The sequence below is a fragment of the Salvia hispanica genome, chromosome 4, assembly GCF_023119035.1.
Source record: "Salvia hispanica cultivar TCC Black 2014 chromosome 4, UniMelb_Shisp_WGS_1.0, whole genome shotgun sequence".
NCBI classification, from domain to species: Eukaryota; Viridiplantae; Streptophyta; class Magnoliopsida; order Lamiales; family Lamiaceae; genus Salvia; species Salvia hispanica.
In genome coordinates, this window is record NC_062968.1 from 22,911,101 (window position 1) to 22,934,358 (window position 23,258).

The window sequence follows — 23,258 nt, forward strand, 5'->3', positions numbered from 1 at the left end:
CAAGGCCATCATGTCCTGTCTCCTCAACATTAGTGTTGTCCTCTCCCCGACCACTACCCTCTGCCCGTTGTGGTTCTTGCGTAGCAAAAGGGGTCGAGACACTCAAAGCCATCCAAGACGACTTTGGGCCCTATCAAAGCCTCTAGTTATTGTCTTCTTTTTGTCATAGGTCCGCATCATCTTCTCCATCTCAGAATCCACTCATGACTATACTCTTCTCGTTCCCCTCGCTTGTGTTAGTGTTGTCACGATTTCCTCATCTTCCACAGCCTTTTCATCTTCCATACCTAACAACTTCATGTCAATCTGACTCCCCACTCGGAAGCACTCATCATCAAGGAGTTCAACAGGTATTTGTTTAAAATCGTCGACCCACCTCGAAATAGCGTGTCCCATCAACGCACGTGAAGCGACAAAACGATCTCTTATTCTCTTCGCTCGTACTTTGGGGGTCCACCACCTCCCATATTCACTGCTTCACCCTCCTCGCTTCCTCGTCAATCAAATACTTTTGTTTGTCAATCCGGCCCTCTAACCCCCCGTTCGACTGGTTAAGCTCCACCTCCTCCTTTGCTTGAGGGTCTCCACCCAACCCTTTATAGTCGGCCAGCACGCATGACCGCCTCCGTATGTAAACCCTTGCGGTCCAGCGTCGCACACTAACAATATCCACGCAATGCCAAAGATCGGTAATGCATCACGACACAACACAATGCCTTTTAACCTAATGTAATGCAATAGATTAATATTAGTAATGCAGTTAAAGTAATGTATGTAATATAACATATAATGCACTAATAATTTTCCTCACCAAAACAAAGTGGATTGATCCAGTGAAATATGCACTTTCCGCCCTGTCCCAGCTAGGATACGTGGCTTCCAGCATGGATAAGACGTAACTGTTGGAACTGGCAGCGGAAGCGGGCGCATATTAACAATCACATAATAATCGAGATCTGTTTGGCGATTATTTAGACAAACTATTGGCGTAATTATCACGTATCATGCTCATAACTTAAATTAATCATGCTTTAAGAATATTGAAACCTAAAACATGCTTTTCTACGGAGGAAGAAAAAATACCTAATTAATTCTCGAAGAATTGAAATTGGCTAGCTTCTTCTCCCGTGATGCTTGATGCCATAGACCACAAATCTTGCTTTGCAGTTTCAAGCCCATGTATCGATATAGGTGTGGGCTGATCTTACTAGGAATACTAGGACTTAAATAAAGAAGGAAGAGAAAAAATCCTTTTTGGAATAGGAGAGGAACGATTCAATATAATAGCAATCCTAGCACCGCTAGATATTGATCACCACTACCCAATATATCGGGATAATTGGGTTACGAAAAAACCCGCACCATTTGATAAGTCAAAGTAGTGCGTAATCAATACCGTATGCTCAATGCTAACCTACATTGATTAAGAAATAAATATTTATCAAGACCGCCTTTCGGTAGATAGCCTAAGGCAAGTCTTGCTGTTAGATCCGTTGAGTGCTATACCACACCAATGTCATCTTATTTCAAGTAAGGCTTAGAAATATGCGGACTGACATTGCAACCTTTCTCGATGGATAGTCAAATTCCATCTAGGTTGTGAAATTCATCTTTTTCTTTGTTTAGAACTGACCGTATTACCTTAAAGTGGACGACGCCCACAACCGGTCTACTAAAACAAAGACTTAGACTTTGTTAAGTTAACTTATACATTTAAACATGCATTAACATTCATTAAATGTAAAACATAACAACATTATGAAAAAAAAATAATCTGTTTTATTTATTGGAATATAAAATAAGAGTTTTACAGTATTCAATCACTCGAAACGTGATTTCTAGTATACAAACTCTAACAGTAACCGCACCAATTCATGTTACCGATCTCATCAACTTCGTCGATGAAATGCAGTATCTTTGGCTTGCAATTTCCGTGTGAAGGAGTCTCTATCAAGGCATTCTCAAGTAAGAACATGAAAAGACGCTTGAAATCAGGACCCCCATCAGTTTCCTCCTTAATCATTTTTGCAACGTCTGTCGCGTTCATCTTGTACCGAGTCTTTTTACACCGCGCTGCAACAAGATCGTTGAACTCGAAGTTGGTCTGATATTCTTCTTTGCGTGCGATGGGTGTCGGGCCTCTCAGAAAGCCCAACGTCAGGTGGACATCCTCCTCATTTAGGGTTAAGGCTCACCCCCAGATAATTGAATCTCGCACCGAGCCAGATTAAACGACTTGAGCACCCGGTAAGCTAAGTACCCTGGGATCTCCCTAATGTTGAAGTTTAGGACAGCGCCGAAACCCAGTTCATTCACGGCTTCCTTCTGCCGTGGAGTCGGGCTTTGTATACATGAAATGAACTAGGTGGGGTTCTGTCGACAGTACAGGTGGTCGGCTTTCATTCCCCTCGGTTTCTTCTTCTCCACGTCTTCATTGGCTGAACTGGTTTCAGCTTTTTCCTTGGCTAACCTTTCCCGAAGTTTCTGGGCTAATGCTATTGGAATAACATCGTCAACCGCATCATCAAACTCAACCCGACGCTGCTTAGATGTTGTCCAGAATATGAAAAAGATATGTATTAGAACAAATAATGTATACGTCACAGCAATTAATGCACGACATCTATTAACCAATGCACAGAACAAAAGATTTAATGTATAAACCAAATTATACTAAACAATTACTTCCTATACTGAAACGTATACCACAGAGTGCAAAGAATAGCAATTTCTCAATGAACACAGAGTTCCAATCCAATGAAATGGACAATAATGTACAACAATGATCAAATAATGCATCACCTTCACTCGGTTCCAGTTGGCTTTGTACGACCGACCTCTTTTAGTCATTTATATCTGCGCGACAATATTGACGAAATCAGTGAGGTTTCAACCATAAAATGACGAAAACTGTAAATATTGGTCAGAAATCCACTATACACTTCCATAATGGTTACAACCCTAAATCAAATGCTCACAATTTCATCTTCTCCACAAAAAAAACGACAACTTTTGTGCATTATTCCAAATCGAAAGCTAATGGATGAAAACTCAGATATAACTCACAAAATAACTTAATATAGCAAGAATGAACATAACCCTTACTATAATCGGCTATTGGTTGTGTTTGTAAACATCGCCAATCGAGGTTTAGGAGTGTTTCTACCTAAAAAAATACTTCAGAAGCACACCTTTTTTGTGTTCAGGAGATGAATTGACTACCAACGGAGCGCGCGAACCAAAGCAGCAACTTTTGTGAGATAGAATCGTCGATCGACGGCGATTTCACGGCGGGAATCGTTGCTGAAATTGAATTCGAGTGAAAGAGAGCGGCGGCTAGGGTTTCTTGTGTTTTTGAATTAGGGGAGAAATTGTGTTGAGAGAATGTTGATGGGATGGAGTGAGAGAGAGAGGGGAGATGAAAGGTCGATGAAAATGTCGCGTAAATATCGGACCTTCCGTTTTGAAACGTCTGGGTTAGTATGTTATTTTACTGCTTTACCCTTATAATGCACGAAAATGAACTAATAATGCAACACGGGATAAGATTTGTCCTTTTAATCTAGTTCATCAATTCCATCAATCTAATGGTTGATATTTAAGAAGAGAAAAGACACTAAGGGTGTAATAGGACCCTAATGCTCTCATATATATATATAGGTTTGTGTTAAAATGACAACACCTCTTAAAGTAACACCATACCACCAATCCTAGTCAATCATTTGTACACATGGACGAATAATCAGCTGCCATGTGGCAATCATAAAAATTATTCAAGGGTAAATTTTCGCGGACTGCAATATCCAATACGCTAGACTGCAATTTTTCCCGCCTGCAATATCCAATACGCTGGACTGCAATCTATAGATTGCAGTCTAGTGTATTGGATATTGCAGTCTAGCGTTTATAATATTGCAGTCTAGCGTGGTGTCACGGTGTCATTTTAAGAGTGTTGTCATTTTAACGCACCCCTATATATATAGAGAGAGAGTTGTGATCAATGTCAAACCCTTCTTAAAGACCGAACTAGAGACCAAATTTGGGCCACTCATTTTTCTTTATATTATGATTATGATTAATTTTGAATTAATTTAATATTTTATTAAATAAAAACGTTTTTAATTTATTTATTTTTTTAATTTTTTTTAATTTTTTTTAAAAAAAATTAATTTTTTTTAAATTTTTTAAAATTTTTTTTTTAAAAATTTCTTTTTAAAAAGTTTTTTTTTTAGAAATTTTTTTTATTCGATAAAAACTTGTTGGAGTAAATAATGAACTATATTCACTACATAATTAACTAAATGAATGTATGTTATGAAGTAATTTTTCGCATTCATTATATACTGAATTTACTTCAACTGAAAGATAATTATGTCATAACACATTATGAAGTAATAAAATAATAAAATGAAGTAATAAACTTATGAAATGATGTAGTAAACTAATGAAATGAAGTAATAACATAACTGAATGAAGTAATAAACTAACGGAATGAAGTAATAGCATGACTGAATGAAGTAATAAACTAACGGAATGAAGTAATAACCCTAAACCCAACTGAAAGATAATTATGTCATAACACATTATGAAGTAATAAACTAATGGAATGAAGTAATAACATGACTGAATGAAGTAATAAACTAACGGAGAATGAAGTAATAAACTACTCCCTCCGTCCCAGATAATTCGTCCCAGTTCCTTTTTTACACTCATTTTGCAAAAATAATAATAAATAGTTAAAGTGGAGAAAAAGTAAAGTAAAAGAGAGAATAATGTAGAGAATAGTCTTATCTACATTATTGTTTCTCTTATTTTACTTTCTCTCAACTTTACCTATTTATTATTATTTTTGCAAAACAAGTGTGAAAAAATGAACTGGGACGAATTATCTGGGACGGAGGGAGTAATAGAATGAAGTAATAGCATGACTGAATGAAGTAATAAACTAACGGAATGAAGTAATAAACTAACGGAATGAAGTAATAGCATGAATAAATGAAGTACTCCCTCCGTTCCTTCATAGTTGAGTCATTTTTTCATTTCGGAAAGTTCCCTCATAGTTGAGTCATTTCCATATATAGTAACTTTTTCCTCTCTTACTTTACTCTCTCTTACTTTATTCTCTCTACTTTATTCACTTTTTACTTTATTCTCTCTACCTTTCTCTCTTTCTAACTTTTTTATCTATTTATTTAACACACTCAACATTCATTTCTTAAACTTCGTGCCGAAAAGTTCCGCCTCAACTATAAGGGAACGGAGGGAGTAATAAACTAACGAAATGAAGTAATAAGTTCATATCATACATTCATTTAGTTCATTATGTAGTGAATATAGTTCATTATTTACTCCAGCAAGTTTTTATCGAATAAAAAAAAATTAAAAAAATTAAAAAAATTAAAAAAAATTAAAAAAATTAAAATTTAAAAATTAAAAAATTAAAAAATTAAAAAAAATTAAAAAAAATATTAAAAAAATATTAAAAAAATAAAAAAAATCTAAAAAATAAAAAATAAACGTTTTTATTTAATAAAATATTAAATTAATTGTAAATTAATCATAACCATAAGATTGAGAAAATTGAGTGGCCCTAATTTGGTCTCTAGTTCGTTCTTTAAGGGTGGATTTGTGGTTAATATGACTCTATATATATGTATATATACAGGGATGTATTCAGATTAATGTATAAAAAGCTGTTAAAATGTAAAACTAATTATATCCCTTGATTAAGTGTGATCTAATGGTTAATACAAAATCCACGTGGAATTAATTTAATTGCTTAAAAATTCGAAAAGGGTAATGATGGAACACACACAAAACATCAGTTATTTTGATCCCATGATTTACGTTCAATTATTATGCTGAGATCTTTTTTCCTTGTTTATCAAACCATACCGTAAAAACTAATCTTCTCGGCTGTTTTGAAGAAAGTTCTGTATTTTTGCTAATTCGAACATCTTTAATCTCCCTTGCCATCGACAGGTTCAGTAGTATCCTCTTGATTTATCAACGATGGAAGAAGGTATTTTTTTTTAGCAAACGTGATGTCTGATTTTGTGATGCTTTTCATTGATTTGGTTGGTTATTTTTTCCTTGATTTCAATAAAGTGTCGTTCATATTCATGGATTAGGGAGATGACTCCATTTTTTCCTTTATTTCCTTTTTCTTTCGTTATTGTTTTGTGTTTGTATGAAGTAGCTGCCAATTCTTTTCACGAAAATTTAGTGATTACAGAAAACACTCACCCAGGCCAGGGAGATGACTCCATTCCCCTAGGGTTTAGATTGCTATGGGGCTAGGTTATAGTACAATCTTATTTAAGAAAACTTGTCATGCAACAATTATTTGTCCATACATTGAATTTGATCCATCCCCTTGGGGTTTGGAAATCTATGGTGCTAGGTTGTAGTATTGAATAATGAATTAAAACTTCACCTAGGGCTTGGAGCTAAATCACAGTTCGTTTTGCCTATTACCAACATTATTCACTAATTTTAATTTTGTTCTATACAACAGTTGATGTACAAGTTTTATTGTTTAGTGTATGAGTTCGTCACATTAATGTAAAACCATTGATTTCGTAATGTAATTAAATGACCAGGTGTGTTCTGAACTAAGGGGTCATGTAGTGACAAGCCTAGCCGAATCATTTCTCAAAGGGACAAGGATATCAAGGAGGCGAGCAGACCACTTCGAAGCTGTAGGGCATGCGATGAGTTGAACCATCACGATACCAGAACCTGCCCAACACGCATAGATGCTGCCAAAGACAATGAGAAGTGTAAAGGAAAGAGGATCTGTTAATTAGTTTTCGGTTTTTTTGTCCAGAATTTGAGTTTAAAAAATTTGTTGCTTCATAGTACCTTATGTTCTACATTTCGTACATTGTTTTTCGGGTTTTTTACTTGGTGTTTTTTTGTTGTTCCTGAATCCGTAGTACTTACTTAACAGCTTCATATTACACATACTCTTTGTAGTACATCATCCTTGATTTTATTTACATTACTCATTATCTGCAGCATTTAGTGCATTATTTCATACCTTAGTTACTCGATAACGACAAAATTGTTGCTGGATATTAAGTTACATTATGTGATGAATTTGGTACATCATTTGAATCTTGCACAAAGTACGCATTATTACAACCTTTTTGTACATTATTAACTAAAATACATTATAACATGCGTTTTGTACATTTTACATTATTCCATTCCTGTTGTACATTAATATGAATCACATAAGTTAACTGCAAACACCATACGTCCATAACTTACTACAAAAACAGAAATCCATTCATCAAAACCAAACGTATAAGTTTTCTTAAAGGCTAAACATCCATCCATCAAAAACAATCCCATAAGTTAACTACAACGACCAAACATCCATCCAATAAAAACAATCCCATAAATTCAGCACAAAAACAACTTGCAATTCAAGACTTACTGCTCATAATTGTTTCATAATAACACCCTATTCCATACTATAGTCTTCAAACCAGTGTTCGGAGTTGAAATTCGTTGGCCTTTCTTTCCAATGTCGGGTTGCGTGGGTCTGGTTAATTGCACCCATACTGTTTTGAGCACAAGTCAGCAGGGTACGCATGTACTTAACCCTCAACATTCCCAAGCTCTTGTACGACTTAGCACCCGTAGCTACTGAGACCGCACTTTCTATCCTTCTGTGAATCGCCTAAAAATGAACAAAATCAGTAGGACTTCTCCTCGTTAACCTGAGGCATTCCTTGCCTCGACGAAGCTGGCATATCTTCCCCGATGTCCTCATCCTGAAGATTTCTTGCTCTTTTGGTACCTATTTTAAAAAAATTAAATAGGTATAAAATAATCAATTTGTTTTATAATAATGTTTATCTAGCAAATGATAATGTAATAACATATGCTGTAGGGATGTGGCTATAAAATGTACTAATGAGCAAACATAATTATAAGATGTACTGATTTGGAACCATAATGAACAAATGAGAAAATATGATGTAATCATGTACTAGATTATATGCATGATGTAGCTTAAATGAATGTACAATGTACCAAATAAACTTAATGTTCTTAATCCTGATTAATAATGTACAGCAATTTCACATAAATGAAGTCATATCTGGAAAAAGAATATATATATGAGTTACTGCTTTGGAACCATAATGAACAAGTGAGAAAATATGATGTAGCACCACAAGACGCAACACAATCGCAGCTAATTATGTACTAGATTATATGCATGATGTAGCTTAAATTAATGCACAATGTACCAGACAAGCATAATGTACCGAGTCCTAAATAATAATGTACAACAATTTCCCATAAATCAAGTCATATCTGGAAAAGAAAAAAATATATATGATGTACTGATTTGTATCCATGATGCACAAAATGAGAAAATATGATGTAGCACACCAAGATACGGCAGATCAGCAGCTATTCATGTAATAAACTATATGCATGATGTAGCTTAAATGAATATATAATGTATCACCTAAACAAAATGTACTGAATCAATAAGAATAACATACAACAACTTCCTCTAAATAAATGTATATCTGAAAAAAGCGAGTAAACATGAACAATGTACAACAAGTACCCAGAAATGCAGCTTCATTTAGTAAGCTGTGAATGTACTAAACTTTATACATGATGCAAACATATGATTTTGTAATGTAACATAAAACTCCCAACAATGCGTACAACTAGGTTAACAATGTTCAAGTAAAACTAAAAAGCCAAACAATCGTCTACCTTTTGATTGGCTAGCAGGCATCTTCGAAGTGGTTCGATTGTTGACCATTTCTAACGAAGCCCTTCACTTGCTGCAAGTCATCAAACAAACGATGTTGAATTAGCCACTATTCCCAAGGCAGTATACGAAACAACAAAGGGGAAAGATATAGAATCGTATTAGGTAATTATCAATTCCAAAACCCAAATGAACAATAAACCATATACCCAAAAAAGATTCAAAACCGAAGAAAATTAGCAAATATTATTGTAGAATGGAATGGAAAATTATAAAATCAGCAACTCAACCCCTGGATAAACCCTCAACAACAAAAACTAACCTAGAAATAAAAATTGATACAAAATAATGTACAAAAAAAACGACGAGCAGTTCCTAAACTTCAAAATCTACATTAATTGGGAAAAAAATCGATTTTGGGCCTTATCTTTCTTCGAGCCGTCGTTTAGTTCCTCCACCAAACCTCCGTCGTCGGAAATTTATACTCACCGATTAGCCTGGTTTTACGCCGTTCGTCGCGAAGAGACCCGGTGAATGTGAAGTTTTGAAGTGGCGGCTAGGTTTTGTGGTTTTTGAAATTAAAGGAAGAGGAGAGAGGGTAGGTGGAAGTGGAAGTGATGGGAGAAGAAAGTGGGAGGAAAATGAATCAACACTGAAAATTAAATCCCGTAAATTTTGTGGAGACAGAACCGTCATACGTCAAATTCCCAAAATGCCCAATAATGTAAAATTACTGTAACATAATGTAGCGAAATACATTTAATCACATCCATCAGATTAATAAATCTAAGGGATTAAATTAGTCCTATATATATAGGGGTACGTTAATAAAATTAGAAATTTCCTATTTTACCCCTCCGTGTTTTTACACGTGGCAGCATGACAAGCACACGATTTTCAGATCCAATGGCCTAAAATGGTGGTATGGTGTTACAATAAAGAGGGTTGTCATTTTAGTACATCCCTATATATATATATATATATATGGTCTTGTTAGGTTGAGATTATTTAGCTAAATTGAGAAATGAGATGCAATATGGGCCACTAATCCACAAGATTAACAAAATGTCAACAAATACCACATTATGTCAACAAGGGGGTATAATTGTCTTTTCATTAAATTGTGTTTGAAATCATTTTCTAAAATCCTCTCTAAAACTCTAGCTTCAACATTCAAATCTTCAAATCTTCAACATTCAAATGTTCAAATCTTCGAATCTTCAAATCTCTTCAACATTCAAATCTTCAAATCTTCAAATCTTCAACATTCATATCTTCAAATCTTCAACATTCAAATCTTCAAATCTTCAAATCTTCATATCTTCAAATCTTCAACATTCATATCTTCAAATCTTCAACATTCAAATCTTCGAATTTTCAAATCTCTTCAACATTCAAATCTTCAAATCTTGAACATTCAAATCTTCAAATCTTCAACATTCAAATCTTCAAATCCTCAAATCTTCAACATTCAAATCTTCAAATCTTCAACATTCAAATCTTCAAATCTTCGAATCTTCAACATTCAAATCTTCAACATTCAAATCTTCAAATCTTCAAATCTTCAACAATCAACATTCAATAAAATAACACTTATAATTCACATATCAATACCGAGAATATCGAATGTCAACAACTCGTATTAAAATGTCAACAACTAAAAAATAACACTTACAATTGACATATCAATACCGAGAATATCCAATGTCAACAACACGTTTTAAAATGTCAACAACTAAAAAATAACACTTACAATTGACATATCAATACCGAGAATATAGAATGTCAACAACTCGTATTAAAATGTCAACAACTAAAAAATAACACTTACAATTGACATATCAATACCGAGAATATATAATGTCAACAACACGTATTAAAATGTCAACAACTAAAAAATAACACTTACAATTGACATATCAATACCGAGAATATCAAATGTCAACAACTCGTACATTAAAATGTCAACAACTAACAATAACACTTACTATTCACATGTCAATATCGAGAATATCGAATGTCAACAACTCGTATTAAAATGTCAACAACTAACAAATAACACTTATAATTCACATATCAATACCGAGAATATAGAATGTCAACAACTCGTATTAAAATGTCAACAACTAAAAAATAACACTTACAATTGACATATCAATACCAAGAATATCAAATGTCAACAACTCGTACTAAAATGTCAACAACTAACAATAACACTTACAATTGACATATCAATACCGAGAATATCCAATGTCAACAACACGTATTAAAATGTCAACAACTAACAAATAACACTTATAATTCACATATCAATAGCGAGAATATCGAATGTCAACAACTCGTATCAAAATGTCAACAACTAACAAATAACACTTATAATTCACATATCAATAGCGAGAAAATCGAATGTCAACAACAAATATTATTTATGTCAACAACAAACTTTATTTATGTCAACTACGATGTCAACAACAACTTTATTTATGTCAACTATTATGTCAACAACAAATATTTTCATGTCAACGACGTATATTATTTATGTCAACAACAATGTTTTACTTATAATTCATGTCAACAACAATGTTTTACATATAATTTATGTCAACAACATTTTTCATAAAATACAACCTAAACTCAACCCTTCTCAACCTAAACTCGTATTAAAATGTCAACAACTAAAATAAGACTTATAATTCACATATCAATATTCTACATATCAAATGTCAACAACTTGTATATTAAATGTCAACAGTAGCTAGAAGAACAACGTCAGCGCCGCCGATGTGGTGTCTCTTCCGGCGAGGATGAGGTTCGAATTCACGAACCTCATCGATTCCCCCCCCAGCTTCTTCTCCTTCCCCAAACCTAGGGCGCCATTGATTTTCTAGAGAAAAGGAATGTTCGAATTGAACCTCTCGCTGATCAAATTGAGAGCGGAATCGAACACCTCCGCGAATTCAACCTCCGGCAACGAATTTGCTGATGCTGACAATGCAGATTCCGACGAGATCGCATATCTCCATCAAAAGATCAGCAAACTCGAGGAGGAGAATCACAATATCATTCAGGAAAACATGGATTACCTGCAGCAAACAAACGATCTCACGACATTCGTCGACGAATTGAGCTCTGGACTTGCCGATTTGAAGAATCAAACTGATCTCGAAGGCGAGATTTCAAGGCTGCATCGCGATCTGGAGGAATCGAGGGCGGAATTTTCCGGATTGAAGAGCAAATTGGATGGTAGAGATGATGAATTCGAGATCTGGAATCAGATAAATGACTGCAGATCCACTTTCTCTCACCTCCTATTTTGAATCCGCTAATACTATACGTTGTGAAACAGAGTCACCGCCGTTATCCGATTGAAGAGCTTAATATCAACGTCTGCGTTTGAATTTGGAATGCCGAAACGAAATTGATTGATTACTATCAATATGCAGAGAGAGAGGTAGACGAAGATGGAGGACCGATTAGCGGTAGTGATTTGGGAAAAAAGGAAATTTTGAGAAGAAGAGAGATGGCTGGTGCGGAAAACGAAAGGGAGAGATGACTGGTGCGGAGAATGAACGGCTGAGGTCGAGCCTCTGGATGGATTTGGCGGCGGCGATTGGTGGCGGGAGAATGAACTGGAGAGGTTTTGGAGATTGGGGAGGGAAGACGATGGAAGGTAGGTGAGATTGGCAAATTATTATGAAATTACTATTCTACCCTTTCATAATAAATTAATTTTAAAATATATTTTGTGTGGCAAAATCTGGACCACTCATTTAATAAAAATGAATGGCTGATATTGCATCTCATTTCTCAATTACCTTAAAAAATCTCAATTGATCATGAACCTATATATATATATATGCATTTTGGATTTAAATGCATTCATATTTTGATAATCTAACTATAAATATATATATATATATATATATATATATATATATATATATATATATATATTTTAATCCCTTTACATTTTAGATAAATCAAAACAATTAATATTCCACCCAATGTAGTTCATCAGGTGTAATCTGTATCACAATTCACAACTAGTGTATTTTTTAAAATCTAATCTTTATTCTTTACCGATAAAACAAATGTATATCGTCAACTTAGGGCTTGTCTGGTACCCCTGAAACGCCGTGAAACAGCATTCCTCACCCCATTAACCGCTGTTTGGTAGTTCCAGCGACCCGGTACACAACAGCCGGGTTTCCAACCTTCATCTACTACAATCAGCGTCTTCGTGCTAACACAATCAGAGTCTTGAGCAGGTATAAGAGAAGAGCTTTTCACGATTTGGCTGAAAACGCTGCATTTATACGATTTTGCCCTCCAAAATCATCAACCGTTTCATCTTTTATGCCCTTCATTTACAGTTGGTGGCTCAATTTCCGTCGAGGCGAGTTCAACACTACACAGGCGTATCCTCCCTCTTCGACTCACTTCAGTTCGGCGTTCATCGGATTACCGTTTTCCGGTTGAGTTTTGATCTGGTTGTTCGATTATTGTTGAATGGTGTCGATTTGTGCGCATTTTAGGGTTCGATGTGGTGTTTTACTTTTTAAACTTCGAATTGGGGTTCTTGCCTAATTGATTCTGTTCTGATTGGAGTTGGTATTATTGTGCATCTGAAGCTATGAGATTTTCCCCTTGGATTTGATTGCCTTGCATAATCAATTTCGTTCCGCAATAGAGTGATTATGAATTGGTGATGATGAATGTGGTGTGCATCTGCAATAAGGTAAATTGTGTGAAAAAATCAATCCGGATAGTGGTCGACCTGTTTAGTGCAGTGTCTATTCTTTAATTTTACCACTTTGATGTTCATTTGTGAACGGATTGAATTCAGATTGAGTTTTGTGGGATCTCATTTTTTTGGACTGAATTCAGATTGAGTTTTCATCTGTATCACTCGTTGTATGAAGATACTCCCTCTGTGTGCGGGCTCTCGTTTTTTTTGCTGTAGTTTGTAGTTCACTCTGTTCCTCATTATTCACAGGAAACAGAGCAGCCGAAGCAGGCTATGGAAACCTATAGGATCTTGCTCGATAAACCACAATGAGCACATGCTCGGCCAAGCTCATAAGTTTCTCGGCATCTGCTATGGGAATGCTGCGATGATATCCACGTCTGATTCTGAAAGAGTCGCTCTACATAGAAACTCCGTTAACTCGTTCAGCCATACATTACGCGCTGGGATTTAAGATCCGGAGATCAGCTTCCAACTCGGGTTGGAAAACGCTGTACAGAGAAACTTGGCTTCGGCTTTCAACCAAGCCATGGTGTACTCAAAGACGAGCGCTGGCAGCTCTGCAAGAGGCTGGAAACTTTTGACGCGCGTTGCATCAGCTGAGCAGAGGCTGGTGGATGCAGAAGCCATCGTTGATCTTGCATTGGACGAAACAGAAAGCATCAAACAGATTGAGCTTCTTAGGTTGAAAGCCCTTGTTCAGATCGCTCAAGAGCAGCCGAAGCATGAAAAGCGCGAATAAGGTTTGCACACTTTCAAACGTTACATTGCTGCACGAACATTTCCTGTGAATAACGATGTCTTGATTGTTGAAGTTGTTTCTTGGCAGGTGGAAACCAATTACTATGAATAGGAGGAGCAATACACAGCAACACAACGGAGAGCAACCAATTACCTTGCCGCAGCTTTATCCGATGCACGGCGGGTCGTCGTTTGATCGCTAGGGTAGATTTTTTGTTAAAGGAGCCGCTGAACAAATTTGAGTTATGTAAACCCTATTTAAGCCATCTAATTGACACTATTCACTCTTGGCAGGAAGATAATCATTTGTTTACCGCCTGAATTTCTATGATTTTGGGATACAACATCGATAATTGGAGTTCAACCGAGAGAGGGGTACTTTAGTCAGCATTTTGTGTGTTTCAGCGGATCGTCGTTCCAACCAAACGTGGGTTATGGGCTAATCTAATTGCTTGAGCTGAACCAAACAACCTACTAATCTATCAACCAATTCATGAAAACCCATTAACCATAAAACCTTGTTAATTATTTACAAACCTACCAGACGAGCCCTTATAGTTGAAAGAATGATTTTACAAATTTACTTCGTTTCAGCGTTTCTCTTATCTTAGCACGTGAAAGGACTTTAAAATTTGTTATAAATTAAAGCGACTAAGGTCTACGTGTATCGCCATCACGTGGCGTATCTTTGATAAACAATAAATTAAAACATAAAAGTTAGAACTTTTCTAATTTAATAATTATATGAATAGTGAATAGAATATATCTCGTTCCATCTGCAAACAAAATTTTTTAGATGTATCGCCACGTGACAAAAATAAATTAAAGAGAACTTTTCACAATTATGCATTGAAAGTAAAACCATACTTTAAATTAAATCTCCCAACAATAAATAAGATAAAGGCCCTTCTCTAACAATAAACAACATATATTACCAATACAAAAGGAGCATCGTGAAGCCTTTTTTTTATTTTTATGACTTTAATTTTGTGTTAACAACCTTAATTTTGTTAAATGTATTTTAGACTTTATATAATAATAATAAGTTTTATACTATACTTCATTTGATTTTATCTTTTAATTTTCGTTAAGTGATTCTCAAACAATTCCATTGATTAACTAGCGATTGTTTAAACCACAAATTAGATATCTAACTTAAAGAGGAACATAGAACACATATTCAACTCAGCCTACATGGCTATAAATAAAATTTATTATATGTATTGCCGTAGCCAAAATTAAGAGACCGTTCACACTTCACAATATGCAAGTCAATGAAGTTAAACCACACTTCAAAAATTAAGAGACCGTTCACAATAATCAAATCGACAATACTTCACCGACTACAATAAATTAGAGAGGGCCCACTCTATCTATGACCAACAACCAATAAAATAGTAAACCTTAACATTATATAGACTTTAACCGTGTCATGTCCTTTTCTATATTTTTCTTCTTCTAGGATATAAACATAAAAATCCTTTAAAAATATTTTAGGTTTTATATAACTTGAGTTTCCACTTTGTATTTTATGTTTTCGTTTGAACTCCTTGTTATCCGATTTGTAACTTATAAACAAAAGAATGTAATCAAACGTAAAATCTTGTATAAATTCCAAATTATAATTTGGAATGTTAAAAAATGTCCATAGACGACAAAATAGTCATAACAGAAAATGTCAACACAATATCAACATAGCATCAAGCGTTGACACTGTATTGACATTTTCTGTTGCTACTATTTTATTATTTTTTATACTACCTCCGTCCACCAAAATTTGTCCCACTTTGATCCGGCACGAATTTCAAGAAATGTAATAGAAAGTGGGTTGAAATGTTAGTGGATTGTGGGTCCTACTTTTATACACTCCCTCCGTCCCACAAAAGATGTCACACTTGTGGGACGGCACGGGATTTTGATGTCACACTTTTGGGACGGCACGGGATTTTAGGAGGTTTTGTTTTGTGTGTTAAATGGAGAGAGAAAATATAATTTTTATATTCACGTGAGAGAGAACTTTTTCCAAAATGGGAAATGTGACATCTTTTGTGGGACAAACTAAAAAGGAAAGTGTGACATTTTTTGTGGGACGGAGGGAGTATTAGTTTTATAATAAAATGTGAGTATGAATGAGTTAGTGAAAGATGAGGTCCACTACCAAAAATGGTAAAAGTGAAATGAAACAAATTTTGGGGGATGGACAAAAATGGAAAAATGGGACAAATTTTGGTGGACGGAGGTAGTATTTTTTAACGATCTAAATCATAGTTTGGAGTTTGTATAATATATGAATTTGCATTTTATCACTACCCTATAGAGTATAAACAACCGTGTGAAAATATGAAAAAGTTACTATAAATAGATAACTGGCGAGCAAATATGAAAATAACATTTACGGATCATAATTTAGTCGACAAAAATTAAACCGCCCAATAAATAAGATAGGGCCGTCGTTATTACAGAATTCAACCTCGGCGTGAAGTGCTTACGCCGCTTTCCCATTTCTTCTCTTACTATAAATACCAACTTCAACAATCTCCAAACTCATTCACATCAAAATAACACACAGAAACAATGGCTGCAGCAATAGCAAAAAACTCATCATTTGTGAAAGCTTTAGCAGAAAACACCACTCTCAAATCCATTCCTTCTCAATTCACACTCTCCACTGATTCCAAAGGCTCCCAATCCGATTCGCTCCCCATTATCGACTTCTCTCTCCTCACCACCCCCAATCCCGACCAGCGCTGCAAAGTCCTTGCAGACCTCAACAACGCATGTCGGGAATGGGGCTTCTTCATCGTACGAAAAAAAAAAATTATTTTATATATATAGCTCATTGAGTATAACATATTTAATTAATTCGTTGTTAAATAATGCAGTTGGTGAACCATGGGATTCCGGAGAAGCTTCTCAAGGCTATCATCACGGCGAGTTTGGAGTTCTTTGAGCTGCCGGAGGAGGAGAAGCGGAGGTATGAGGCCAAGAGCGTGTCGGACCCTATTAAGTCTGGTAGCGGCAGCGTCATCAACACTGCTAACCAAAGGATTCATCTTTGGAGGGATTTTGTCAAATCGTACGTTCACCCCGAGTTTAACTACCCTACTGAGCCTCAGAGTCTGAGGTAAATAAATAATACTCGCTCCACCCGTAAATAATTTGGCGCATTGTGTGTTTTAATAGAAAAGTTGGTGGAGTGTTAAACGAAAGATGAATTTCATTTTACACGTGCCGTATTGTGTGGACCTTCATGGTACAATTAGGGTTGCTTGGTTTTAACCGGTTCGCGAGTTCGGTTTCAAAACCTGAACCGATTTCGACATTGATTCTACCGGTCCGGTTTTCTAATTTCAACATTTTCGAAATGTGAATTGAAAGTTAATTGGTCATTTAGGTCCAAAAGCGTTGAAAAATGATTTTACAAAACCATAGTAGTACAAAAGTCAGCCAAAACCGCAAATACGAATAAGGTCGCCAGTCCGGTTATGATTCCACTACCTTTGAACTCGAACCGATGACAACTCTAACTATAAATAAAAATAGACAAATTTTTCATGGATTAAATGAGAAATAACTAATAATAATGTTCCTCCATTTGCAGGGAGCCTTTGCAAGAGTTCTCAGGGAAGACCCGATCCGTGTACAGGAAACTGATGCACGCGATCGGGGAAAACCTAGGGCTCGAACAAGGGTTCGTGGACGAAGCTTTGAAACTCGACTCGTATTTCCAATTGTACGCGGCCAACTACTACCCGCCTTGTCCGGAGCCGGACCAGGCCATCGGTATTCCCCCACATACCGATCACGGCCTTCTCACATTCCTCATACACAACGGAGTCGCGGGGCTTCAGATCCAGCACAACGGGGAGTGGTTCGACACCATCTCCCCGCAAAACGCTATCCTCGTTAACACCGCCGATCATCTTGAGGTAAATTCGGTTCGAGATTTTTTCTAAGTGAAATTATACTCGTACATTTTATTTAACTTTTTTATAAAATTTTGTAATAGATACTAAGCAACGGAAGGTACAAGAGCGTGAAGCACAGAGCCGTGGTGAATACCGAGGAGACGAGGATCTCGGTGGTGATGGCGAACGGCGCTGCGCCGGATGCCATTGTTGCTCCGGCGGCGCCGCTGGTGGAACAAGATGGTCGTCCGCTTTATCGCCCCATGAAATTTATTGAGTATGTGGAAACAATGCTAAGCAATCCACTTTTGGGAAAATGCAACTTAGATTGCATCAAAATTCAAGATGATTGAATTATTTAGTTATGTTTAAATATAATGTACTACTTTGTCTAGGTTGTCATTTGCAGTTTGTTGCTTGTATTACTTTTAATTTTACTATAAAAAATTACTATTACAAAAGTCAAGGTTGCGGAAGCGATTGCCGCACATGGGAAATTAAAAAATTGCAATTTGTAGTATTTTAGATTCTAAATATGATTAAAAAGAAATTAATGAAGATGATATGAGCTAGGTAGTCTATCAGGAGTAATATGTAGCACAACTAGTGTATTATTTATTTAGATCTAATCGTTATTTTTCCAATAAAAATAAATACACCGTCAACTTATAGTTGAAATGAAGAGGAAGAGGATGATTTACCTCTTTTTCCTTATCTTAGCACGTGAAAGGCATTTAAAATTTGTTATAATTATCAAACATATTTAATTATCTCTTAATAAATTCAAGCGACTATGCGTATCGCTGTCACATGGCGTATCTTTTTATAACAATAAATTAAAACATTAAAGTTAGCAATTTATAGTATAATTTAATAATTAGATGAATAGTGAATATATGTACTAGTACATGCTACTATAAGCTTTTGAAATTACGCGTCCAAATTTGTCAATCGGCTGTAGCATGTGATGTAGTATATTTGTATTTATGCAAATATTATACTCCCTCTGTCCCATTAAAAATGCAACGTTTTCCTTTTTTGGTTGTCCCATTAAAAATGAAACGTTTCCTAAAATTGAAACAACTCTATCTCTACTTTTTCATCTCTCTTACTTTACTCTCTCTTCATTAACTCACAAAACAACACTACATAAAATCCCGTGCCGATTCCCAAATGTTGCATTTTAAGTGGGACGGAGGGAGTATTAATCGTTATACTTCCATTTCGATGACAATAACAACATGCCAATTTTCAGTTCAGAGAATACATATAATAAGATTATTTAATATAATAAACAATTATTTAATCATCATGCTCTATGTTTGCTTGCTAAATAGAAATGTCCAGAATTTATAATTGTGCTCATTAATTATATAACATAATAGACAACCACTACAACAATGATTACAGAATCATTATTTAATACTCCATGTGTATATATACCACAGTCCACAGTAGTGATGTTACATCAATATCATAGCAAAATTAATTAAAACATTAAGTCGCTATTAGTGACTTCATCGAATTTGTTCAGAAGTAATTAAATTAAAAGTATTATATTTAGGTGGAATCAAAAGTAATAATAGTATTATTTTTGACCGGGCACGGGCTATAAAAAATATAATAGAAAATGAGTTAGAAAAAAATTAGTGAAATGTGAGTCCTACTTTTATATTAATCTTATAATAAAATGTGGATGAGAATGAGTTAGTGGAATATGTGACAAAAATGGTAAAAAGTGAAATTTGATAAATTTTGTGGGACGGACGGAAATGGAAAAATGTGACAAACTTTCTGTAACGGATGGAGTACATTTTTACGTTTGTACCGACTATTTTTCACTCGAAATTTGCAATGATCAGCTTTCCATACAGGATTCGATTCCGATTCTAATTCCAATTTCAATTCCGTAAATAAATATTTCAATAGTAATTAAAAATACAATGTTTCGATACATGAATTGGCGCCATTGTGATACAAGAAGTTACTAAGCAAACATCAATTTCACAACCTCAAGAAATTAAATATGTAAATATTTAACTAATTACGTATGATTAAATAATTCATTCATGTTGAATCTTGATGCAGTCTAAGTTGCTTTTTCCCAGAAGTCGATTGGTCAGCATAGTTTCAACATACTCGATGAATTTCATGGGTTGATAAAATGGCCGGCCGTCTTGTTCAACCAGCTGCGGCGCCGGAGCAACCACCGCATCCGGCGCCACCCCGTTGGCCATTACGACGGAGATCCTCGTCGCCTCCGTATTCACGACGGCTCTGTGCCTCACGCTCTTGTATCTCCCATTGCTCAATATCTGTTCAAATATAAAATTAATTAAAATCGGTGGTTTTTGATTTTTTTTTTTAGTAGTATTAATTAAAATCGTCGATTATCCCAACATTTATATTAAAACACACACAATTAATCCTCAATGTGGCAAATCATTAACGGACGGAGGGAGTATTATTTATTTACCTTAGAGTTTGAGGCTCACTAGGGCAGTTAAACTCGGGATGAACATACGATTTGACAAAATCCCTCCAAAGATGAACCTTTTGGTTAGCAGCGTTGATGAGGCTGCCGCTGCCGGACTTAATTGGGTCCGAAGCGCTCTTGGCCTCATACCTCCGCTTCTCCTCCTCCGGCAGCTCGAAAAACTCCAAACTCGCTGCGATGATAGCTTTGAGAAGCTTCTCCGGAATCCCATGGTTCACCAACTGCATTAATTAATTAACAACGAAATAAATATGTTAAACTCAATGCATGAACTATATAAAAGAATTTTATTTATAAATTTTGCTTACGATGAAGAAGCCCCATTCCCGACAAGCGCTGTCGAGGTCAGCAAGGACTGTGCAGCTCTGGTCGGGATCGGGGGAGGTGAGGAGAGAGAAGTCGATGATGGGGAGTGAATCGGATTGGGAGGCTTTGGAATCAGTGGCGAAAGTGAATTGAGAAGGAATGGATTTGAGAGTGGTGTTTTCTGCTAAAGCTTTCACAAATGATGAGTTTTGTGCTACTGCTGCCATTGTTTCTCACTGATCTATCTCTAGCTTTTGTGTGTGTGTGTATGTGTATGTGGTGAAGGTAAGTGGTGAAGTAGGTATTTGTAGTGAGAGAGGTAAGAACGCCGACTTTGAAAACTGTAGGAAAGGACAGCCAGCCATATATAAAATAAGATTTGTTTATTATAGAGTATATTAATAGTATATTACAGTGAATTAAAATATTGGATCGCGATACAATATAATTTCTTAATTTATTTGGTGGGGGGTTTGCACAAAATATGTATATAGCATGTGAGAAGGTTTGTTTAGAATACGACAAAGTCGGTGCGGTTTGTACATCTATTTAATTGGAGTATAGCTACCTTTATTCCTGAAAATTTGATACAGTTTACCATTTCGGTCCGTCCCTAAAAATTTGATACACTTCATTTTTATTAGTTTTGGTAGTGGACCTCATATTCCACTAACTCATTCTTACTCACATTTTATTATAAAACTAATACTTTAAAAGTAGGACCCACATCCCACCAACTTTTTCAACTCACTTTCCATTACATTTCTTAAAATCCGTCCGTGTCGGGTCAAAGTGTAGCAAATTTTGGGGGACGGAGGTAGTATCATTTTTGGTTTCTAGATAAAGAATCAATTTATTTAAATAATAATAAATTTAATTATAAACATAACTATAATTATTTATTGATAATTTAATTAGATATGTATTATTTAAAAATTCAAAATTTAATTGACTATTGTTTATAATAATAATAATAACAATAATTGCATAAAATAATTAAAATTATATTTAAATACCGAAATATATAAGAATAGCCCGGAAAAGCTGGGGAATCAGAATCTAGGAAAGTTGCGATATTTTTCTTATTTTAGAATTCTAATTACTTTTCAGTTTTATTAAAATTCGAATAAACATCGAATTTTAAAATTCAAGAAATTAGATTACTGAATACTGCAAACTAGGAATGTCAATCGGGCCGGCCCACCGGGTTTCGGGCCAACCCTACTCGGGTTGCGGGTCAATCGGGTGCGAGCTAATCGGGTTGTGATTTTTTCGGGTTGTAAAAGTTCGACCCTAATCCTAAAAACTCGTGTTTCGGGCTAGCCCATCGGGTTAATCGGGTTGCTACCGATAAAATTAACATGCGATCAATCTAATAAATCATGTTGAAATTAGCTATATTTTTAAAATATAAAATATTTAATTATGATAAATTTGAGATATATACTTAAACAGTTAAACTTAAACACAAACATGATCAAATACTAATATTTGAGATTTATAAAAAATAAAACATATATTTAAATATTTTAAAGCATGTTTTAAAACATTGTTTTAGAAATTTAAATATTTTTAATGAGTTAGAAGTTTCTAATTTATTTATTTATTATTATATTAATATAAATTTAATATATAATTTGTATATTTAATATAAAATTGAAAGTTATTTGTTTTAGTTGTTTACATTTTAAAAATAATCAATGAAAGTGTCGAATTAGGAGTTAAATAAATAGAACAATAGGAATTTTATCGGATTTTTGGGCCAGTCCAATGGGTTTTCGGGTTGGGCCCGAACGGATTGCAGGTTAATCGGGTGCGGGCTAATCGGGTTATAATTTTATCGGGCTAGAAATTTTCTACCATAACTCTATAAATTTGGCGGGCTATTCGGGCCGATCCACAGGTTGCGAGCTCAGCTGCATTGACATCCCTACTGCAAACAAACATGGCAAGTAATTTTTACTTTCTAACTTTTTTACGGTCCTCGAATTAACTTACTCCCCCAAACACTCATTATAGATTAAATCAATGAGTAAAATTTAATTTAAACTATACTCCTCATTAAAAAAAAAAAAAAAAAAAAAAAAAAAGATATCTTGTCCCTAAAATTATAAACGTTGCCTGAATTCTTTATTTCCCATTAATTATAAGAGTGGTACTTATAAATTATCGCAAATTTTATGATGGTTCCCAACTTGACGTGAATATAAATTTTCTAGCTGAATATGCTCCATGAATAGTACGAATAGTACTCCATCCGTTCCTTCATAGTAGAGTCATTTTTCCATTTTGAGAAGTTCTTTTATAATTGAG

General features: G+C 35.0%; 2 protein-coding genes and 1 long non-coding RNA gene across 4 annotated transcripts; 2 read left to right on the plus strand and 1 right to left on the minus strand.

Moving 5' to 3' along the window:
- The first annotated feature begins 12,830 nt into the window (after nucleotides 1-12,830).
- On the plus strand, nucleotides 12,831-14,556 carry LOC125222548. 2 transcript variants are annotated; one of them, XR_007176576.1, is made up of 4 exons: nucleotides 12,831-13,014; nucleotides 13,120-13,236; nucleotides 13,743-14,236; nucleotides 14,323-14,556. It is a non-coding gene; the product is annotated as an uncharacterized LOC125222548 (long non-coding RNA). The 2 variants fall into 2 exon arrangements; XR_007176575.1 differs by having other exon boundaries at nucleotides 12,833-13,014; nucleotides 13,120-13,220.
- Nucleotides 14,557-16,798: 2,242 nt separating this feature from the next.
- LOC125222546 (2-oxoglutarate-dependent dioxygenase 19-like) lies at nucleotides 16,799-18,662 on the plus strand. The gene is made up of 4 exons (XM_048125218.1): nucleotides 16,799-17,036; nucleotides 17,117-17,358; nucleotides 17,836-18,163; nucleotides 18,244-18,662. The coding sequence occupies exons 1-4, from the start codon at nucleotides 16,809-16,811 to the stop codon at nucleotides 18,493-18,495; spliced, it is 1,050 nt and encodes a 349-aa protein (XP_047981175.1). The 5' UTR covers nucleotides 16,799-16,808; the 3' UTR covers nucleotides 18,496-18,662.
- Nucleotides 18,663-20,047: 1,385 nt separating this feature from the next.
- On the minus strand, nucleotides 20,048-21,206 carry LOC125185268 (2-oxoglutarate-dependent dioxygenase 19-like). Its single transcript, XM_048081777.1, has 3 exons — nucleotides 20,948-21,206; nucleotides 20,619-20,860; nucleotides 20,048-20,457 (listed from the first exon to the last, which is right to left on the minus strand). Exons 1-3 carry the CDS (start codon nucleotides 21,170-21,172, stop codon nucleotides 20,451-20,453), a joined length of 474 nt encoding a protein of 157 aa, XP_047937734.1. The 5' UTR covers nucleotides 21,173-21,206; the 3' UTR covers nucleotides 20,048-20,450.
- Nucleotides 21,207-23,258: the final 2,052 nt, after the last annotated feature.